A 22,104-nucleotide genomic window follows, 5' to 3' on the forward strand; every position below is an offset into this window, starting at 1 on the left:
ATACTGTTCTTTACATGTGTCTAAATGAGCGAAACATTTCATAGTAAAATGATTTACTTGCAATGGTGTGCTGGAGCTGGCTTGTACCAGCATGCAAGAGCCAACGTCATGCATCTCTTCCCAGTTTTGTGCTATCACATTGGTAGCTTGTTATTAGCCATGGTGGAAGTATTTATGCCACAGAAATCAGCAGACATGAAAATCAGATTTAGGAAATTCCCTGGCGGTCCACTGGTAGGACTCCACACTTCCACTGCAGAGGGCATGGGTTTGATCCCTGGTCAGGGAACTAGAATCCCACATGCCATGTGGCATGGCCAAAAAAAAATCAGATTTATTTTTGTTCCTGGAGAGCCCATTGTTAAACATCTGCCAGTACACTGCTGCTTATTTGATTCTCTGACTTGGGATTTATCGTGACCACAATGGAAGGAAGGCCTGCAGGTTTTTTACGTCAGAGTTGAGTGTTTTTGCAAACACTGTATTACTTCTAATGAATATCAGATACTCCAGCCTTGTTTGGTTGCCTGTCTCTTATGTGGGCTGCTCAAATTCTAAAACAAACAGGCTCATTCCAATCACACTGGACTTTTGCTTGTGCTTTACTGTAACATGTGTTATCCCATATTCACAATGCTTTATCTCATTCACTTTCGCAGATGCTATATCACTTTGGCACAAGCTTTGGGAATGAACATGGGAGGGGCTCCAGCAGGACCTGCGGGCACTGGCAAAACAGAAACTACGAAAGACATGGGAAGATGCTTGGGAAAATATGTGGTCGTGTTTAACTGCTCAGATCAAATGGATTTCAGGGGGCTAGGAAGGATTTTCAAAGGCAAGTGTCAAACACTTATTTTTGGTGAATTTACTTTTATTGCAGTTAAATGTTATTTTCTGATAGAAGTCTAAAATGATAGTATCCCACATGACCAAAATTAATATAGGTTGATGCATATGTTATTGCCATTTTTCTGGGTCAGGATGGCTGGATATCATCAATTTAATATTGTTCAGTACTATTGCTGGCATTACAGTCCATGAGTTGAATGTGTATTAGATGATGAAAATGGAATCAATTTATTACTGCCTGAAACAATGGTGGAGGAGATAAGATCAGGATAGCAAACTGATTACACATGTGACTTCCCTTCCTGCATTAAATCCCATTGAAATGAAAGATTTTTATTATTTATTTATCTACTTAGTTTTGGCCACGCTGTGTGGCTTATGGGATTTTAGTTCCCCTACTAGGGATCGAACCCGGGCCCTCTGCAGTGAGAGCATGGAAACCTAACCACTGGACCACCAGGGAATTCCTGAAAGATTTTTAAAAAGGATGGTAACACTAGAAAACAAGAAAGAGGGGGGCACCAGCAGATGGGAATTTTTGAGAATATCTGGAAAGATAGATAGCAGGTGGTTTCAGATGGACAAAGAAAAAAGATGAGAGAGCACTTCAGTCTTAGAACTCAGCGCTCTGTGGTCTTCTTTTGGCGATCACATGCAGACCCAAACTTTAAATACTCTCTAAATGATCAAATTTACATCTTTAGCTCAGACTTACCCTTGAAACTCTGGATTCACATAGTACAACTGATATCTACTCCTTGACATCACCACTTAAATATCTTAACAAGTCCAGATTCACTGTATCCAAAACCAAACTCCTGGTCTTCCCTCCCTGTATCTACTTCTTCCTCAGCCTTTCCTGACACACTAAACACCCACTCCATTCTTCCAGATACTTACACACAAATCTTTGACTTATCCTTTACAGCTCTCTTTCTCTCATACTCACATCCAACTGTCAGCAAACACTATTAGCTCTACCTTCAAAATACATCCAACACCAGCCACCTTCTGTTATCCCCACTGCTATCATCCTAGTTCATGCCAATCATCATCTCTCACCAGTGCTACTCCAATAAGCCTCCTAATTGGTCTCCCTGAGTTTACCCTTGTGCTCTCCATTCTAATCTCAAAACTGGTTCCTTCCAATTGTAAGTCAGATCATGACACTCCTCTGCTGAAAACTGGGCACTGGCCTCACTGAGAATAAGAGCCAAAATCCTTACGATGGTCCTGTATTGTTTTATACAGTCACACCTGCTCCTTCCCCATTGCATGGCTGTGACCTTCTGACCTCATCTCCTGATACTGTCCCCTCACTCTCTCTACTACAGCCATTTTGACCTTTGTGATGTTTCCCAAACATCCTGAGGTACACTCCCTCCTCCACATGATTGCCATTCCTTAGATTCTTCTCCCAGATATCCATCCACATAGCTCACTTGATAAAGGGCATCCCCAGCAAACATCATACTATTGAAAATTTGAAAGCATTTTCTTTGAGATGAGATATAAGATGAGGATTTCCATTACTGTTAGTTCTGCTTATCACTGTATTCTGTATCCTGCCCAGTTGCAGGAAGGAACAACAACAATAGCGACAACAAAAATACATAGACTGGAAAGAAATAAATATAAAATACAGTTATTTACAAATGATACGGTAGACAGTAAAGAAAATTCAACAAAACTATAGAAAGTAGAATTTAGCAAGTTCACTGGAATATGAAGTCAACACACAAAATAAATTTTATTTTAATTAACCATGCACAAAAAAAAAGAAAATGAAAATTTCAGAAAGATATCACTTAGCACATAATTAAGAGAGTGTGGTATTTGTGTAGGGGTTGATAAATAGACCCGTGGAATATGGTAGAGAATGCAGAAATAGGCCAGGGACACTTGACATATGGAAAAGGTGGTATTGAAAACCAGTGATGAAGAGATAGACTTTGCAATAAGTCATTCTGGTACAATAGATGATTAACATTTAACGAGGGAAATTGGATCCCTACATATATAAAAATTGGATCCCTATAACATGTATAAAAATCAGTTCTGGGGATTAGACGCTTAAATGTGGTAGGCAAAACATATATGGCTTTTAGAAGGTAATAAAGGCAAATACCTTTGTTCTCAGAGTAGAAAGGGACTTTTTTTACAAAAATTACAAACTACAGAGAAAAGATTGATACACTTAAACATGGTAAGAGAGTATCCCTGTAATAGATACCATGGGATTGCTCATCCAGCTCTTATCTTTAATTACCTGCCTGTTGGATATATATACATTGTACAGTTCAGATTTGAACTGAGCAGGTCCACTTATACACAATTTTTAAAAATTAATTAATTAATTTATTTTTGGCTGCACTGAGTCTTTGTTGCTGTGCGCAGGCTTTTCTCTAGTTGCAGCGAGTGGAGGTTACTTTTCCTTGAGGTGTGTGGGCTTCTCATTGGGGGGCTTCTCTTGCAGAGCACGGGCTCTAGGCGCACGGGCTTCAGTAGTTGTGGCCCTCAGGGTCAGTAGTTGTGGCCCTTGGGGTCAGTAGTTGTGGCACACGGGCTTAGTCTGCGGCATGTGGGATTTTCCTGGACCAGAGCTCAAACCCACCTGCCCTGCATTGACAGGCAGATTCTTAACCACTGTGCCACCAGGGAAGCCCTACACAGATTTTTTTAAACTAAATACATACTACAGTACTACATGATCTCAGGTTGGTTGAATACCTAGATGTGGAACTGTGGATATGGGAGGACTGATTGCAAAGTTATATATCGATTTTTGACTGTGTGGAATGTCCATGCCCCTAACCCCTGCGTTGTTCAAGGGTCAGTTGTGTGTGTGTGTGTGTGTGTGTGTATACATATATATATATATATATATATGTAATTTTACAGCCTTTTGTGATACATCTCTAAGAAGGAGAAAAAAATAAGCTACAGACTGAGGGAAGATATTTTAACCTGTATAGCTGACAAAAGATTAATATCCAGCATTAAGAAAGATTTTCTTCGGACTTCCCTGGCGGTCCCGTGGTTAAGGCTCTGCGCTTGCATTGCAGGGGGCAAGGGTTCAATTCAATCCCATGCCGCATGGCGTGACAAAAAAAAAAAAAAAAAAGGAAGAGAAAGAAAGATTTTCTTCAAATCATTAAGAAATGCAAAACAATAATGGGATAGTATTCTCATTCTTGCCAATTGGTAAGAATCGACAAGTCTGACAAACCACCGTTGGTAAGGGTATGTAGAAACTAACCCTTGGTACTACTTCTGTGTGTGTAAGTTGGTAGCACTGCTTCAGAGAACCGCAAATAAATCAAATTTATTAATTTGATTATATACTGTATGTATTTATACTGTATATGTACAGTATTTTATAGATATATAGAAAAATAGATACAAACACAACAAATTTTGAACGAGCAAAGTACGTAGTGTTTGTGAATACATGTGTAAGAGCAGTAGTTTAGAAACATGCATAGGAACCATTGACATCAAATTCAGGATAGAAGTTACCTCTGGAGAAGGAGGGAGTGTGGATCCAAGAGAGACATACATGGACTTGAACCGTGGTTCTAATATTTTATTCTTTAGGATGAAATCTGGAGCAGAATTGTTAAGATTTGATAGGTGGGTACGTGGGTATTCATTACATTATTCATTATAATTGCCTGACCTTTAAAAAAAATTAAACCCAAAGAATCACTTTTTAATCAAAGAGAAAGTTCTTCTGTGGATCACTCCTGGCTTAAGGGTTGAAGATGGTTGAGAGAAGCAGACTAGAGCACCAGGTAAATCCTAGAATGCCAAAACTATAGCAGAAAGCAGAGAAAAAGAAAAGGAAGTGGCTATCTCCAGTAGTTTTCCTCCATGTAAAAGGTCTGAAGTGGGAGTCCTGACAAAGATCAGTGCCGGGTGGAGGCTTGTACCAGAGAGGCAAGCACTGCACCAGGTCAGACCTCATGCTCCAGACCCAGAGGGTAAGCTCTCCTGCCTCTCTCATCCCTTCCCCCAAATCGCCAGAGGCAGCCATGCATCCTGCAAACAGGAATTTGCATTTGGAATGAGGAAATACACACATATGAAGAGATAACCAAGTATCATACAATATTTGAAGGCATTAAGGAGGCACTCAAACAGCAAGGAGACCTACTGACCACTTAACTGGTTAATAGAGGAAACCAAAGAAAATGCAAAAGTAACTAAGATTAATGGCTTCAGAGAGATTCAAGAATTTACCACATACAACCAATTAAAGAAAAAATAAGTTGCTATGAAAAGAATAACAATTGGAATAATCAGAAATTGAAAATAAAAACTGAGAAAAAAACAGAAAACCTCCCTTGAGTTGGAATATCTAGCCAAGAGAGTATATTGCAAAAAGAAATGGAAAGTTTGAAAGAAAAATTTAAGGGCCTTGGGGATAGATATATAAGTTCCAATATCCACATAATGGAAATTCCCAAAGGAGAGAGAAGAAAAAGTGTGTGTGGGGGTAGGTGGGGGAAAGCAATAATAAAAGAAAGAAGAGCATTTCATGCAGTTGAAAATAATGAAGGTTTTCATCCTTAGAGAATAGACAGGAGCAATGTTCCCAATATCCAGGTCTTCCTTCGTGCTGGGTTTTGTAAGAAATAAGTAAACATCCTTTTGACCATTCACTGTCTCACCTAGTTTCCTGGCATTTCTCTCATTGCAACAAGAAAGGAACAGAGTGATCTGACCCAGACGGGGCATCCGTTATTTTGTTAATTTCCCCCAATATTATGGCTGCTTCACCCCCATCCCCACTGGAGGTGGCACATCAAGACTGAATCAAATTTTTGTGGCCCTTCAGCATCCCTGGTGTAATGATGTGTCTATACTTTCATTTTGGCAGTGTACTATTTTCATTGTTTTGGTGATGATGTACAAATAATTAAACCTTTGTATATCACTGGAATTAACTAAGTCTTTGTAAACAGCCAGGTATGAAATTTACATAAATTGTATTTCAATATAAAATTGTTTGAGAGCACTTTGGAGAAATGATTGCCATCAAGAAGATATATTACAAAGTAAAACTCATCAGATTAACTGTTTTTCATACCAGGTCTTGCACAGTCAGGTTCTTGGGGCTGTTTTGATGAGTTTAACAGAATTGAATTGCCTGTATTATCAGTGGCAGCCCAACAAATTTACATTGTTTTGACAGCAAGAAAAGAGAGAAAAAAACAGTTCATTTTTTCTGATGGTGATTGTGTTGATTTAAATCCAGAATTTGGAATCTTCTTAACAATGGTGAGAACATAGGTTTTATATACTTTTAAATTTTTTATTGAAGTAGTATAGTTGATTTACAATGTTGTATTACTTTCTGGTGTACAGCAAAGTGGTTCAGTTTTATATATGTATATATTCTTTTTCATATTCTTTTCCATGATAGCTTATTATAAAGATATTGAATATAGTTCCCTGTGATATACTAAGACCTTGTTTTTATCTATTTTATATATAGTAGTTTGTATCTCTAATCCCAAACTCCTAATTTATCCCTCCCCCACCCCCTTTCCCCTTCGGTAAACATAAATTTATTTTCTGTGTCTGTGTGAGTCTGTTTTTGTTTTGTAAATAAGTTCATTTGTGTCATATTTTAGATTCCACATATAAGTGATATCATATGATATTTGTCTTTCTTTGTCTGATTTACTTCACTTAGTATGATAATCTCTAGGCCCATCCATGTTGCTGCAAACGGCATTATTTCATTCTTTTCACCTCCTTGGTCAGGTTTATTCCTAAGTATTTTATACTTTTTGATGCAATTTTAAAAGGGATTGAAGAACATAGGTTTTAAATGCAATTTATTGGTTTAATTGTTACAGACTCAAATAAAAGTAAGCATATATTAGTGGGTAAATGACTGACAATCCAGGGGTCAGAGTATAGTCCCTGTTATATGATTTTTTTTTTTTGAGTAGTAAAAATAATCCAGACAGAAGATAAAATAGTGATATGTTAAAGATAAAGATAGCTACTGTTTATTGAGCACTAATTTTGTGTAAGGGGACAAGCTAAATATTTTATATATTGTATCCGACAGGGGGGAAGAAGCTACAATAACAATCCCCCAAATTTTAGTGGTTTAAAACCTCAAGGATTTATTATTCTCTCATGCCCCATGTCCACTTCAGGTTGATGGTGTCAGGGTGGAGAGGGCAGGGGATGCTTTACATGTCCTTACTCTGGTACTGTCTCAATCGTTACTGGTTGTTGTAGCAAAGGAAAAAGAGAACAAGAAGAATTATGCTCTGGTTCTTAGGATTTCTGTCCAGAAGTGACAGAGGTCACAACCATTGGTTAAAACAATTCACTTGGCCACACCTCACTTTGAAGGGTCAGTGAGGTATAGTCCCGTAGTATTTTGTATGATGGATATTTTATAACCAAGACACCCGAGGCTCAGGGAAATTAAAAAAACTTGCTCAAGTCACACAGCTAGAGAAAGATGTTATTGTCTGTCTAACATCAAAACCTGACTACTTAACCTCTACACTTGGCTTTTCTCTGACACTTAATAAAGGATGATGGAAATGATTTAAAATTTCCAAAATAATTCAACAAGATCCTATACCAAAGTATTGTAACAAATTCAGTGACCGTGTGATTGAGGGCAGAGCTTTGTGATACAATGTTGTAAAGACAGAAAACCAAAGGCATGAATAAATAGAGGTGTTTATAAATTGGAGAAGTGAAGTTAATGTTGAACTGGTTTTACTGATGCTTTTAAATGATCTCTATTCTGTTAAGTCTCTAAGTCGCAAGATAATACAAGTACTCTGAGTTTTAAGTGTCCTGAGTGGATAAAGATAAATTAGAGGAAGAAAAATCAGAAAATGTTCTGATAAGCTTTAATGTAAGCAGACAACCAGTTAAGCAGCTGGGAGTAAATATTAATAATCCTGACGTGATCAGTTATAACTCAGGAAATTAGATGAAGAAGTTTATTCAGTGTGATGCTGTGGCTCAGAAGAATTTAAAAGAATCTTAATGTTCCCTTTGGATTAAGAATAGTATTGGAAATATCAATTAGATAATTGCATTAGGCTGTGAATAACTGAGACATGAAAAATAGTGGCTTAACATCTAAGGATGTATTCTCTTAAGATCCTTCAGTGTTTCAACACCATCATGGTTTCCATCTTCCAGGCCACCTTATAACCCAAGATGCTACAGAAGCATCTCTGTTGGAGCCAATTGATTGAATCAACTGCCTTCAAACCGACATCAAGGATATTTCATACACTGTGTCCCTTTGTGACTCACGGTGTAGAATTTAATCACACCAGCTGCAAGGCAGGCTGGGAAATGTGGTTTTAAACCTGGGTGGTGATGCACACAGCTTGCAACTGGGGTTCTGTGCCTAAGGATGAAAAAAAGGAGTATTGAGAGGCAGCCAGTAATGTTTGTATTCCCAGCACCTAGCAAGTTATCTAGCCTATTGACAGTGTCCAGTAAATGCTCAGGGACTGAAGGTTTCTTCATGCACTTTCCTAAAATAACTGCCTCCTCTTTGCCTTACTTGCCTTTGAACCCTCTACCCTTTCCCTTGGGACTTTTGGTTCCGACCTGTCCTCAGACTTTTGCTACTTATTGGCTTCCTTTCCACCTCTACTTTTGTCCTTTTCAATGTTTTTCTCAACATTCCTGTCTTTATTTCCCTTCATCCCCATGTTTTGTTTTGTTTTTTTAAATGGTACTTTGTCAGCCACAGAACTCTAATTCTCACTGCAAAGGATAATTAAAGAGATGAAATAAAAATTACCTAAGTAAACTGATGAATTTTCCTTCTCTTTCGATAACATATTTTAGATCATAATTACCCCAGTATTTATTCAGTTTTCTATTTCCTTTTCTATTTTCTTAATAAATAGATACACAGATACTTAATTTTTGCTACGCAGAGTGGTGTGTGTGTGTGCGCATGTGTGTGACTTTATTAGTATAACGAAAATGGAAATGTGTAAGAGGGAGTGATGTGACATTAATAAATATGGATGGTCCAGTACACATTTTTGTGAAAATAGGGACATTTTATGAATCTAATGTTTTTCAATACCCTCTTAGAATCTGACATAGGGATTTGAAATGTATTTGTATTCATGAAATGAAAATTATATCAACAGTTAAAATTAAATAATTTTAATTTTTAGAACCCTGGATATGCTGGGCGCCAGGAACTACCAGAGAACTTAAAAATTCAATTTAGAACTGTTGCTATGATGGTTCCTGATAGACAGGTATGCATCAGGACTTAAAAGCATAATACAGTTTTTGTTCTTTACCTGTTTTTCACTAAAGTTGAAAAATCTCACTGTATTCATTTTCAGATCATTATGCGAGTTAAACTTGCAAGCTGTGGTTTTCTTGAAAATGTTATCTTGGCTCAAAAGTTTTATGTACTTTACAAACTCTGTGAAGAGCAACTTACTAAACAGGTAACTTTGTATATCTCTTTTCCGCCTAGCAGAAAACTTGTTTTTTAACTTTGCAATTTTACCTTGATACATGCTAATTAGGGAGTTAAAAAATTCCTTGACTCTTTTCTAAAGTATATTTATAATTAATTTGACCTATTAATTATGTATTTTTATTTTATTTTATTTTTAAAAAATATTTATTTTATTTTTGGCTGCATTGGGCCTTTGTTGCTGTGCACCGGCTTTCTCTAGTTGTGGCGAGCAAGGGGTACTTTTCGTTGTGGTGCACAGGCTTCTCATTGCGGTGGCTTCTCTTGTTGTGGAGCGCGGGCTCTAGGGTGCGCGGGCTTCAGTAGTTGTGGTGCACGGGCTTAGTTGCTCCGCGGCATGTGGGATCTTCCCGGACCAGGGCTCGAACCCATGTCGCCTGCATTGGCAGGCGGATTCTCAACCACTGCGCCACCAGGGAAGCCCCCTAATTACGTATTTTTAAAACTTTCTTAATTTGAAATAATTATAGATTCACAGGAAGTTGCAAAGACGTGTACAAGAGTTCCTGTGCACTCTTCACTCTGCTTCTCAAAGTGTTGACATCTTATAACTATAGTACAGTAACAAAACCAGAAGATCGACATTGGTACAATAAACAGAAATTACTAAGACTTCACCAATTTTTCATGCGCTCATGTGTCTGTGTGTTTGTGTGTGTGTAGTCTTATGCAAACGTGTAGATTCATGTAACCACCACCACAGCCAACATACACAACTGTTTATCACCACAAGGTTCCCTCCTGCTGCCCCTTTATAGCCACACTCACCTCTCTCCCAAATCCGTATAGCCCCTTGTAGCCCTAATCTTTTCTACATCTCTATAATTTTGTTATTTCAAGAATATTACATAAAGGGAATCACATAGTATGTAACCTGTTGGTCATGCATTTTAAATGGTTGCCACTCAGACTATCAGACTGTATTGTTCTCAAAAGATATTTAAGGTGTGAGCACTGTATCACACAGCTTGGTCTTTCCAGAGGAGTGATCATTTTTCAGTCAAAGGAAAGGCGGGAGAATCCAGCTAATAAAACTTTGCCACTCAGCCACTCCAAAACTATAGTGTATAAGTATCAGAATATCTACCTATATGTAATACATAGTGAGGCTACATTTAGAATTTTTCAATTGAATAATCTTTTTTCTTTCTTTTCTCATCTTAGGTTCATTATGACTTTGGGTTGAGAAATATTCTATCTGTACTGAGGACACTTGGATCTCAAAAAAGAGCCAGACCAGAAGAGAGTGAATTAAGCACCGTCATGAGAGGACTAAGAGATATGAACCTTTCTAAATTGGTATCTTTCTTCTCTGAATTAATTTCTCTTTCAGGATTTCGACCTGGCTGACAAGTGGGGGTTGGCTCATAGGAAGCTGTTAACATTAAAAACTGCAGGGAAGTGGGACTTCCCTGGCGGTCCAGTGGTTAGGCCTCCACACTTCCACTGCAGGGGGCACAGGTTCAGTCCCTGGTTGGGAAACTAAGATGCTGCATGCTGTGTGGGCGCAGAAAAAAAAAAAAAAAAAAAAATTGCAGGGAAGTTACTACTGAGCTGAGCTTTCAGAGGAAGGCAACCCCCCTCCCCCACAAAAAACGCCATGGCTTTGTATGACCCACATGGGCTGCAAATGCATCCTTTTATCAGTTGTGTGCCATGAAACAGGCTTCATCAGTGGGCTCCAGCCCCCAAATGTCAGTCCATTATTCATAATGTTACACAGATTCTAAATATGAAAATCTGGATTCATAGGGAACCGTGAAAGCTTTTTTTTGCTTTCTCTGTATGTGACTAGCTTAGCTATGTCTCTCCCAAAACACCAACACCATTTCTGTTTTCCAAATATGCATTAAAAGTTTGCTGTAGAGATTATAGTAATTATTTCACCGATTTCATGCTTGTCACAATTACAGCCAGGTTGTTTTAAACTGGTTGACGGACAGGTTCATGTGGCTTTTATTCAGGGGCTTCTCTATGCTACATATCATGTCCATGCCCTAGGAGTACAAGGTTGAGAAAGAAATGGATCTTAGGAGCTCGCATTCTAGTTACAAAACTAACAACTAACATCTGTGTGGTTCATGACTATTACAAAACCTATCCAGGGGTATTGTCTTGTTTGAGTCTTACAGCCACTCTGGGGGATATGGGTGGCTATCGTGCTTATTGCCATTTTCCTTATGGGAGAGGCACGTGTGTAGGACTCACCCATAATCACAGTCAGTTGATAAGCTGGAACAAAAGTCCACAAGACTTTCTGATGCTAAATCCTCTGCTCCCTCCAGAGTATAGCTCACTGCCTCCATTTATAATGGTACTCCTGAAACTTCTAGACGAGAGTTCCAGAAAGTATCCGGAGACCCTCCCCCACCAGAGAATGGGAAAAATTCAGAGGGGGTCAGCAGTTGGGCATGGGGCGATCTCCGTATTAAAGGTGTGGTAAATAAGGATTAGAGTCCATTTACTCCAACTTGCTGCTTTCAAGAGAGACTGAACGCTGCTTTGGTGCAGTTTTCCAGCCAGTGTTGGATGAGCCAGACATGCAGGGTTACAGATCTTTTCCTAATTTAAGTGAAGTGTTAATACTCTCTTCTCATGGGATTGGAACTATTACTTGCATGTTTTTAAGGTTAGTGCATATACCTGTCTGTGGGAAGCAGAACATTCATAGGATAAAGAAATGAGATCAGACCTTGGAGCAGTAGACTGGAGAAGACCTTGAATGCCAGGGAACTTTGGGTGCAATGCTGTAGGTAATGTGGATTCCGTGGTGGTGTTTGGGAGAAAGTACTAGGGCATACACATGTGGCTAGGAGAGTAATAAAATGGTTCTCTGGGCATGAAGTGGTAAGTGCTGTGAGCGCCCGCTACAAGCTTCGTTGTTGACTGAATGAGTAAATTTGTTCTCTGCCACCTTAGATTGATGAAGATGAACCCCTGTTTCTCAGCTTAATCAATGACCTGTTTCCAGGATTACAGCTAGATAGTAATACTTACGTGGAACTGCAAGCTGCAGTAGCCAGCCAGGTTCAACTGGAAGGTTTGATTAACCACCCACCCTGGAATCTCAAGCTTGTGCAGGTAAAACATTTTAAATCTGTTTTCAGTATGATGCTCAGTGGGTGTTGTTAAAGATTGTCATTTGAAGAGAAGAACTTGTGAAATTAGTCTTACTGAATGTAAACGTTGAAAGTAAATTAAAACACATCATTGCAAGAAGAGTCCTCAGTGAGAGGTGTTGGTCCCAGGGATGTTAGTGTGGATTTATACTAATCAAGCAGTTACTGAAGTTACTTGCACCTGATGAGGTTAGGTTAGGTGGTAGCCAGAATCTCGAGAACAGTTGGGAGGGGATAGTAGGTTATAAAAACGCAGGGAGATGGAATGACCCAGCTGGCTCTTGTGCCAGTCGGGCAGCATCTCCCATAGCTGGGGGCCTTCATAGGGCATGGAGCCTGAGGAATCTGGGGGTGGTACTTTGCTCCTGCTTTGTGTGTGGGCATGTTCACACCTAAACTCAATCCTTTGCCTGTGTCTCTTGGTGTGTTTCTGTCCGTCACATTTCATCCTTGTGACAACCTACCAGTGATTTTACCAAGCAGAGCCAAGAAGCTGTAGCAGAGATGCTGCATTAAATCCCCACGAGCCTGATGCATTGGGGGTATTTTCCAGGGCTTTTGGAAAATGAAGGTGCCGAAATTGTGGAGAGTGTTAAAAACTTCATTTGAAAAAGAGCGATTCTTTTTTTAACTTACTCTTCTTGCCACATTGTAAGCAGTTCAAGTGTATGAGACAGATCCAACTCTTACAAGGAAATATATAGGGAAAAAAAATCAAAGTGTTTTTCATCATCTATGTTTGGGAAACCATTAAACATTTTTTTAAAATTTCTGGGAAAACGTCATTTTACATGTGATATGTATACAGTATATTGAGTACTGAAATCTTAGTCACCTCATTTGGTGGGGCACTAGAATATTGTGTTTTTATTTAATGTCAAACACATTACTGGCGAGTATAATATGGCCAGTACCTCTGCTGCTTTTAAACTATGGATTACAGAGGTAATACATTTCTACCTAAAATGTGAGGAGAATAACTCAAATTTTACCTCTGATCAGCTGTGAGACCTTTGAATTGTTATTTTTATTAAAAGAAAAGATAGACAGGATATTGTAATAGACACTGTCCATGTCCTTACTATGTCTTCTTGAATCTCTTTTACCATATCCATGCGCCCCTTCCCCCGCTTCTAGAACTGTGATTCCAATCCCACATATATATACCACTCTCTGCAGGAGGGTTCACCAACCCCACATTTTTTGGCAGGCACAAAGCGCAGGCAGTGCATGGGAGTTTATTTTCCCCTGCTCCCAAAATAACCTTCTTTAGTTAAGGAGTTGTGGGTGATATAGTAGGAAAGTCAAGCTCTCCTGCTTCCAGATGGAACAAACACAGAGGTGTGACTTATGTTCCAAAGTGCCCCGCAGGGCCAGTCTTAAGTCTCCCTGCTACAGGATTTTGTCCTCAATCACACCTTGTTTGACCTCTCCCCATTCTGTCCTGCTTCCCTTACTCCATTAAAAGTTTCCCTGGTGAACACTCACTTGCACAGGACTCCCCACCTCGAGGCGTGCTTCTGGGGAACCGGAAGCCTGGTGTGTGTGTAACTGGGGTCTTGGCTGAGTTGGTTTGTACTGCTGCTTTCTACCACGGGGGGGCAATATCACCACACAAACTGCTCCTTATGCATCAGCAAACTAAAATCACAAGGAACAGTAGTTTGAGACCCCAAAACTAGATCCTGAATTAACTATTTCCAGAATGTAATTAAAGTTCCACATTGTCATTACTTTATCACTTATATCGTTTTATAACGTGCCGCTCATTTGCTATCCACCTCTAGTAAGACAAAAAAAACTTTTGGGGGGGACATATTCTCTTCTTTTAAATAGTGAACAAGTTACTTTAATGAAAAGCCTATTTAAAGCCTTTAAAATTTCTGCACAAAACTTCTATGAATGTCATAAGTTACATTTTTCAATGGATTATCTCATTGTGTAGTTATATGAGACGTCTCTGGTACGCCATGGTTTGATGACTCTTGGGCCCAGTGGTTCTGGGAAGACAACCGTTATAACAATCCTGATGAAGGCACTAACAGAATGCGGGAGGCCTCATAGAGAAATGCGAATGAATCCAAAAGCTATTACGGCTCCTCAGATGTTTGGCAGACTGGACACGGCGACCAATGATTGGACAGATGGGATTTTTTCTACTCTGTGGAGAAAAACATTAAAAGCTAAAAAGGGTACACATAAACTCTTTTCTGGTGATCATTCTTTTCCCCTGCCAGTTTATCAATAACACAGTATTGGTTTAATTTTCTGTTTTGATTATCTGCAGGTGAAAAGTGATTTTCTGTTTTCATTATTGGCAGGTGAAAACATTTTCCTCGTTTTAGACGGCCCTGTTGATGCCATTTGGATCGAGAACTTAAATTCCGTGTTGGATGACAACAAAACCCTCACACTGGCCAATGGAGATCGCATCCCCATGGCCCCTAATTGTAAGCTTTTGTTTGAAGTCCACAATATTGAGAACGCCTCTCCGGCCACGGTTTCTAGGATGGGCATGGTCTACATCAGCAGCTCTGCTCTCAGCTGGAGGCCAATACTGCAGGTGGGGACGACAGACCCACAGAAGCGCGTTCAGTGTATTTCCACGTCTCACTCTCTTATAAACAGAGACTCTGTTTCTTTGCTGCAGGCGTGGTTGAAGAAGCGTACTACACAGGAAGCTTCTGTATTCCTAAGTCTGTATGATAAAATATTTGAGGATATATATACATTTATGAAACTGAGCCTCAGTCCAAAAATGCAACTCTTAGAGTGCAACTATATTGTGCAAGTAAGTTGTTTTCTTTGTACATTCACGACTTAGATGTGAGATTTCCACCCCCCCACACACACACCACTCAGTTGCAGTTTAGAGGTATCTGAGATGGAAAATTCACGCAGTCCATCAGAATCTTTTTGTGATGTGGAAGTGAAGCCTCTGAGAAGTTTGATTCCTATTAAAGATCTTATTGGCGCTCTTACTGCCATCTCTTCATGAGTTTCACTTCCCAGGGCGGTATTGTCAGGGGAAGAGGAATGAACTATCTTTCCCATCGTCAAGCTTAGCATAACCTTCCCAGAAAGAGTGTCCAAAAATGAGAGTAGACTAAATAAATACAGCTGGAAGTTCTACAGAAAAGCACAACAAGGAGCTGGTGGCAAGCAGGAAAATTTGGGTGGCAGTCTTGGCTTTGCAAATTTACTACACATATTAGATAGGGAAAACCTTTGAACAATTCTCCAAGTATTTTGTAGAATTATGTTTTTCCCCCTCTTCTCAGTTTTTCTTATTAGTCTTTGGAAGAAACAGAACCAAGCATAGATTTTTCAGAGGCTCTCCTGATTCTAGTCCATAGGTGATCTCTCATTATCCCATTCTAGTGCTTTGATTCTCTCCTAGTGTAAGGGATGTCAGTCAGGGAGGGTGGGTAGCTTAGAACTGATACATGAGGCCCAAATTAAGTGCAAATCTTATCTTGAAATAATCTTGTTATGAAAGACAAAGGATATCTTACTGTAGGTACATTTCTTTCTGATGCCATATGGGGTTTGGCACACTTTTTATTAGAGGGGCAAATAAGTGTTTTAGACTTTGCACAACTTTCTGTCTCAGCCCCTCAGCACTTCAGTTGCGTTGCAAAAGCGGCCAGACGCAATGAACTAGTGTGACTGTGTTTCAGTAAAACTTTATTTGCCAAACAGGTGGCTGGCCCCTGGGGCACAATTTGCTGAGCCTTACAACGTGTTAAAATAAATAAAATCTTTGATCTATAAAATTTGGAATACCCAAACTTTAGAACCAGAAGCTACCTTAGGGAACATCTAGTCTAGGCCTTTTGCTTTTTAGATCAGGAAACTGAGACTCAGAGATGTTAGTGGCATGAGCCGGGATACCTCCAGATTCCCAGTTTGGCATCCTTTCTGCTAGATCATGCAGTCCGCCTAAAGCACAATGGCCTTTCTTCTAAATGCTGCTAGCTGTAGGACACTGATCAAGCAATATCTGGAGATATATTTGTTTTCTTCTGTCTTTCTCTCCTTTTAAATTTATTATTGTTTTTAAATGTTTATTTAAAATATCTAAATACAAACCTTTATTTTATTGTATTTTAAATATTTTCAGTCTCTCAATCTTCTGGAAGGTTTAATTCCCTCCAAAGAAGAAGGTGGCATTTCATGTGTCGAACATCTTCATAAATTATTTGTGTTTGCTCTAATGTGGAGTTTAGGAGCCCTTCTGGAATTGGAAAGCAGAAACAAGCTTGAAGCCTTTTTACGAAATCATGAAAGCAAGTTAGACTTACCAGAAATACCTAAGGGCACGAATCAAACCATGTATGAGTTTTATGTTACTGATTATGGTAAGCACAGTGACTTATACCTGAAATAAAATGACATTTTTTTTAATGGAAAAAAGATAAACTCTGTAAACTCTTCTGTGGGGAAATATTAAACCAATCATGAATAACATAATTGCTAATACCATTTTTAAAGGGCATATATGCAAGGAACAGTAGGATTTTGCATATGGGCCAGGCTGGGAACAGTTATAGAGGCTCTTGACTTCTCCTCCTTTTGCGGTGGTCTCAGTGAAATCTAACATAAATAAGTTAGCAACACTTCTTTCAGCATCTATTTTTCTCTTACTTGAAGAGGAAGGGTAGCAGTATAGAGAACACAGATTCTTCATGTTGCAAAGCATGGTAATTAATGCTCATGACAGATCAGTCTTAGAACTTCTCTGTTGGAAATGTCAGAATAAGCAGAGAATGAACCAAGCAGATGGGATCCTACTTACACGTCGCAGACTCGGCAAAGTCCAGTGCTGTCACCTCAGCCCCCTAGCCTCCTGTGTGTGGTAGGGCCCAGCTCACCTCTCCCTAAAAGAAACTAACAATTAAATGCACCCTTAAATCTAGCTATGAATTCTCTTAGAATCTAGAGCCAATCCAAAGATGGTTCTTTGAAAAGATCGATAAAATTCGTAAATCTCTTACCAGAGATATCAGGGGAAAAAAAAGAGAAGACATAAATTACCATGATTCAGAATGAAGGAAGGAACATTACTACAAACCCTAAAGACATTAAAAAATAAGAAGTGAGTATTAGAAACAAAATAAGAAGTGAATATTAGAAACAATGTCAATGTTATACATTTGACAATGTAGATGAAATGGATAAATTCTCTGAAAGACACAAACGACCAAACCTCATCAAGAAGAAATAGATATCCTAAGTATCCCTATATCTACTAAAAATTTTTGATTTATAGTTAAAAACCTTCCCACAGAGAAAACTGCAGGCCCAGATGACTTCACTGGTGAAGTACATCAAATTCTTAAGAAAGAAATAATACCAATTCATTCTGCATAAACTCTTCCAAAATATAGAAAATGTAAGGAAGAAACACTTCCCATCCCACCTTACAAGGGTTTGTAAGTGTTGTCCTGATACCAGAAACAGAGAAAGACATTACAAGAAAAGAAAACTATAGACCATTATCCCTCAAGAATATTGACACACATTTCTTAATACAATTTTAACAAATGAAATTCAATAGTATATAAAAGGATAACATATTGAGTTCCAGTGGGTATTTATTCTAGGGATGGAAGGTTGGATTAACATTTAAAAACCAGTCAATGTAATTCACCATATTAATAGAGTAAAAACCAAACAAATTATATAGTCCTCTAAATCAATGCAAAAAGAGCACTTGGGGACATCCCTGGTGGTCCAGTGGTAAGACTCTGTGCTCCCAATGCAGGGGGCCTAGCTTCGATCCCTGGTTGGGGAACTAGATCCCACATGCCTGTCGCAACTAAGAGTCCACATGCCACAACTAAGAGTCTGTGTGTCGCAACTAAGAAGTTTGCATGCCACAAGGAAGATCCCACGTGCCGCAACTAAGACCTGGCATGGCCAAAATAAATAAATAAACATTTTTTTAAAAAAGCATTTGATGAAATTGTACATCCTTCCATGATAAAACAGTACACTAGGAATAGAAACTTTATCATTCTGATAAAGAATATCTGCAAAAAAATCTAACATTATACTTAATGGTGAAAGACTGAATACTTTCTTCCCAAGATCAGGAACAAGACAAGAATATTCTTTTCTCACCACTTCTATTAGACGTTGTACTACAGGTTCTAGCCAGTGCAATAAGACAGTAAATAAATAAACATGAACAAACAAATGAAATACCTATAGATTGGAAAAGAACACGTAAATCTCTCTTTATTTGCAGATAATATAACCGTCCTCTAAAAAATTAGAACTAGTAAATGAGTTTATCAAGGTCACAGAATGAAAGAACAATGTATAATAATAATTTGTATTTCTACATGCTCACAACAAATTGGAAATTGAAATTTTAATATACCATTTAAAATAGCATTCAAAAAATGAAATATATAGGGATCAATTTAACAAAATATGTGTAAGATCTGTATACTGAAAACCACAAAATTGCTGAGAGAAATAAATGGAAAGCTAAATCACATTTAAAAATCAGAAAACTCAGTATTGTTAAGATGTTATTTCTCTCCAAATTGATCTACAGATTCTGTGCAATCATAGTGAGAATTCCAATAGAGTTTTTTTGGTTGAAATTTATAACTGAATTATAAAATTTTATGGAAATGCAAAGGATTTAGAATAACCAAATCAATTTTTTTTTTTTTTTGCGGTACATGGGCCTCTCACTGTTGTGGTCTCTCCCGTTGCGGAGCACAGGCTCCGGACGCGCAGGCTCAGCGGCCATGGCTCACGGGCACAGCCGCTCCACGGCATATGGGATCTTCCTGGACCGGGGCGCGAACCTGTGTGCCCTGCATCGGCAGGCGGACTCTCAACCACTGCGCCACCAGGGAAGCCCCCAAATCAATTTTTAAAAAACAAAGTTGGAGCACTCATACATCCTGATTTCATTAAAATCTATTTGAAAGTCACTATGAAAATAAAATTCCCATTCCAGCCACAGAATGGGAAGAAATGTTTGAAAAATATGTATCTGATAAAAGAATTTTATCCAGAGTACATAAAGAACTCTTGCAATTCAATAATAACAAGCGGCCAGCCAATCCAAATTTCTTAAATAGGCAATAATTTTAAATAGATGCTACACCAAAGAAGATTTATGAATGGTGAAAAAAGCACATGAAAAGATATTCAACATGATTGGTCATCAGGGAAATGCAAGATCATTACACAGACACTAGAATGACTAAATTCTAATTAATTTAATGGCTAAAATTAAAAGGTTACTAATACCAAATATTGGAGAGAATGTGGAACAAGTGGAGCTCTCACATCCAATAGTATATCCACTCTGCTAACTACACAACGGTACACAATATACAGCCACTTTGAAAAACACTTCGGCAGTTTCTTAGAAGTTAAACATGCACTTAACCCTAGAACTCTGTAATTTGCAAGGAAAGTTGAAATTGAGGTTATTCCCCCAGTGATGAATGTTTGCTTTGCTACTATCAAATGTGTGCTCCTCTGCTCTCTTTCCATGCATTCTGCATACACAGTAACTTTTTTGGTACAATTCTGAATCATGGTATCTTTTGGAAGATCTTTAAAATGGCAGTTAAATTCAAGAATGCAATACCAACAATGCAAGTCATTCAATTTAAATGGCAAAATTAAAAAAAAATTCTCATCAAGTTTGCATAGCCAGCAGCGATTCCGACATAATAGATTGAAAGGAGCGTTCCAGAGATGATATAATGTAAATAAAATATTTTTCTTAGAATTGATGAAATGCACTTACAATAATTGTTATAACAATAAAATCAGTCAGTAAATTAGCAGTGACTATAAGTCAGGAATCTGGGCACTCTGTTAACACTAGTTTTAGGGCCAGGTTTATTTTTTCCCATTTCTCATGGCAAACATCCTATGTCCAGTAATCTACAGTCCCTTTTTTGGTCTTTCCCATCCTTTTAGTTAATGTGATTTTCCTACTAGATACTAAACATGTCATTGGTTGTAATTCCATCTCAGACCAAGATCTCTCTAGATAAATAATTAGCAATTTAAAGCTGACTTTGTAAAGAGGCAAAACCAAATTTAAATTATCAAATGCCACATACATTAGATAAGCAGATATGTTAACGTGTTTTACAAAAATGTTTTAAATGTTTATGTATTTCTGTTAATTGTTTATAGCACTTGTGTTTTGTATTGAGATAACTTCTGAAGAATGCAGTTTTATTAAGATCAGCTTTAATTATTGTATAGGTGATTGGGAGCATTGGAGTAAGAAACTTCAGCCATATTATTATCCAACTGACCGTGTTCCGGAATATTCATCAATTTTGGTTCCAAATGTTGACAATGTTAGAACAAATTTTTTGGTAGACACCATTGCAAAACAGCATAAAGTAAGTTTGATAGTTTTGTCGACTGAAAAAAAAATGCACAACCTAAAAGTTGAGAGTTATGTTTTATTTGGTGGACATTCTTAGGACTTCAAGCCTGGGACACAGCATCTCAGATAGCACTGAGAAAAATGTTCCAAAGAGGCAAGGCGGGTGGAGGGTAGCCAGAATATACAGAAGTTTTTGCAACAGAAGACCAGGTAGTTGGAGCACCAAAGAATTACCGTTAATGAAAAAAACCCCAGATATCTCAAGTTAAGGAATTTAGTGCTTTTCTGGGTATGGGAAGATACAAGAGTCTGGGCTCACTGAAATCATCCCTTTGGTACACACCTCAGCTATCTGGGGCCAGTATCCCGTGTTTTCTCTTCCTGGGTCTCCTCAGGGTGCGCCGTCTGGGTGGCTGTAATGCAGTGGCTTGATGGCTGCAACATCCTCATTTACTGATATGGCAGGCAATATTTTAGTTTTCAGTTTCTTAGATTATTGCAAACCATGTAAGAAACACATCCCTTTTTACACCTATTGGTGGAAAAATTAAAGTACAAGGGGCCAGAGGTGGTGTCATTTCAGGGAAACCTATTTGGCAAATGAACTCCCGGTCCCAAGATTCACTCCAACTCAATCTTCCCTGAAATGCTGACTTCCAGCGTGCTAAGGAAAGTGGGTATCTGCTTACAAAGTCCTTCCAGTGGTTACGTGACTGCTCACCCACACTTTCTTCCAGCACTTTTATAGCATATATTTTACATTTAAATCTTTAATTCCACTAGGATTTATTTTGATGTAGGTCTAATCCTTAAAAGTAATCAAAAATTAGTTGTATTCGTTTATAGAATGAAAGAATGGCTACTAGTACCGTAATATATTTAAAACTAAACATCTTATAACACCTTTCAACATGATTATCCTACGATTGCAGGCTGTTTTACTCACGGGGGAGCAGGGAACTGCAAAAACTGTAATGATTAAGGCCTATTTGAAAAAATATGACCCCGAAATACAGTTATCTAAAAGTCTGAACTTTTCATCTGCCACAGAACCAATGATGTTTCAGGTAAAACTCATCACTTGCTGCAGTCATTATCATATTAAATATATTAACTGATTGATACAATAAAATCTGTATGCAAATAAAACATTGATATATATATATAGTTGTCCCTCAGTATCCATGGGGGATTAGTGCCGGGATCTCTGCTGGTATCAAAATCTGTGGATGCTC

The 22,104-nt window shown here is 38.3% G+C and overlaps 1 protein-coding gene across 1 annotated transcript in view; it reads left to right on the forward strand.

Annotated features, from left to right (window-relative positions):
• DNAH8 (dynein axonemal heavy chain 8) overlaps positions 1–22,104 on the forward strand; it is a 322,160-nt gene that overhangs the window by 147,426 nt on the left and 152,630 nt on the right. The window contains exons 43-54 of the mRNA XM_065885438.1: positions 660–838; positions 5,948–6,135; positions 9,048–9,134; positions 9,225–9,332; positions 10,529–10,663; positions 12,284–12,445; positions 14,429–14,675; positions 14,805–15,046; positions 15,134–15,274; positions 16,607–16,844; positions 20,740–20,882; positions 21,802–21,936. Of these exons, the coding sequence (XP_065741510.1) occupies positions 660–838; positions 5,948–6,135; positions 9,048–9,134; positions 9,225–9,332; positions 10,529–10,663; positions 12,284–12,445; positions 14,429–14,675; positions 14,805–15,046; positions 15,134–15,274; positions 16,607–16,844; positions 20,740–20,882; positions 21,802–21,936 (2,005 nt within the window). The remainder of the gene's footprint in view (positions 1–659; positions 839–5,947; positions 6,136–9,047; positions 9,135–9,224; positions 9,333–10,528; positions 10,664–12,283; positions 12,446–14,428; positions 14,676–14,804; positions 15,047–15,133; positions 15,275–16,606; positions 16,845–20,739; positions 20,883–21,801; positions 21,937–22,104) is intronic.

Source organism: Phocoena phocoena, chromosome 10 (genome assembly GCF_963924675.1).
Source record: "Phocoena phocoena chromosome 10, mPhoPho1.1, whole genome shotgun sequence".
NCBI lineage: Eukaryota > Metazoa > Chordata > Mammalia > Artiodactyla > Phocoenidae > Phocoena > Phocoena phocoena.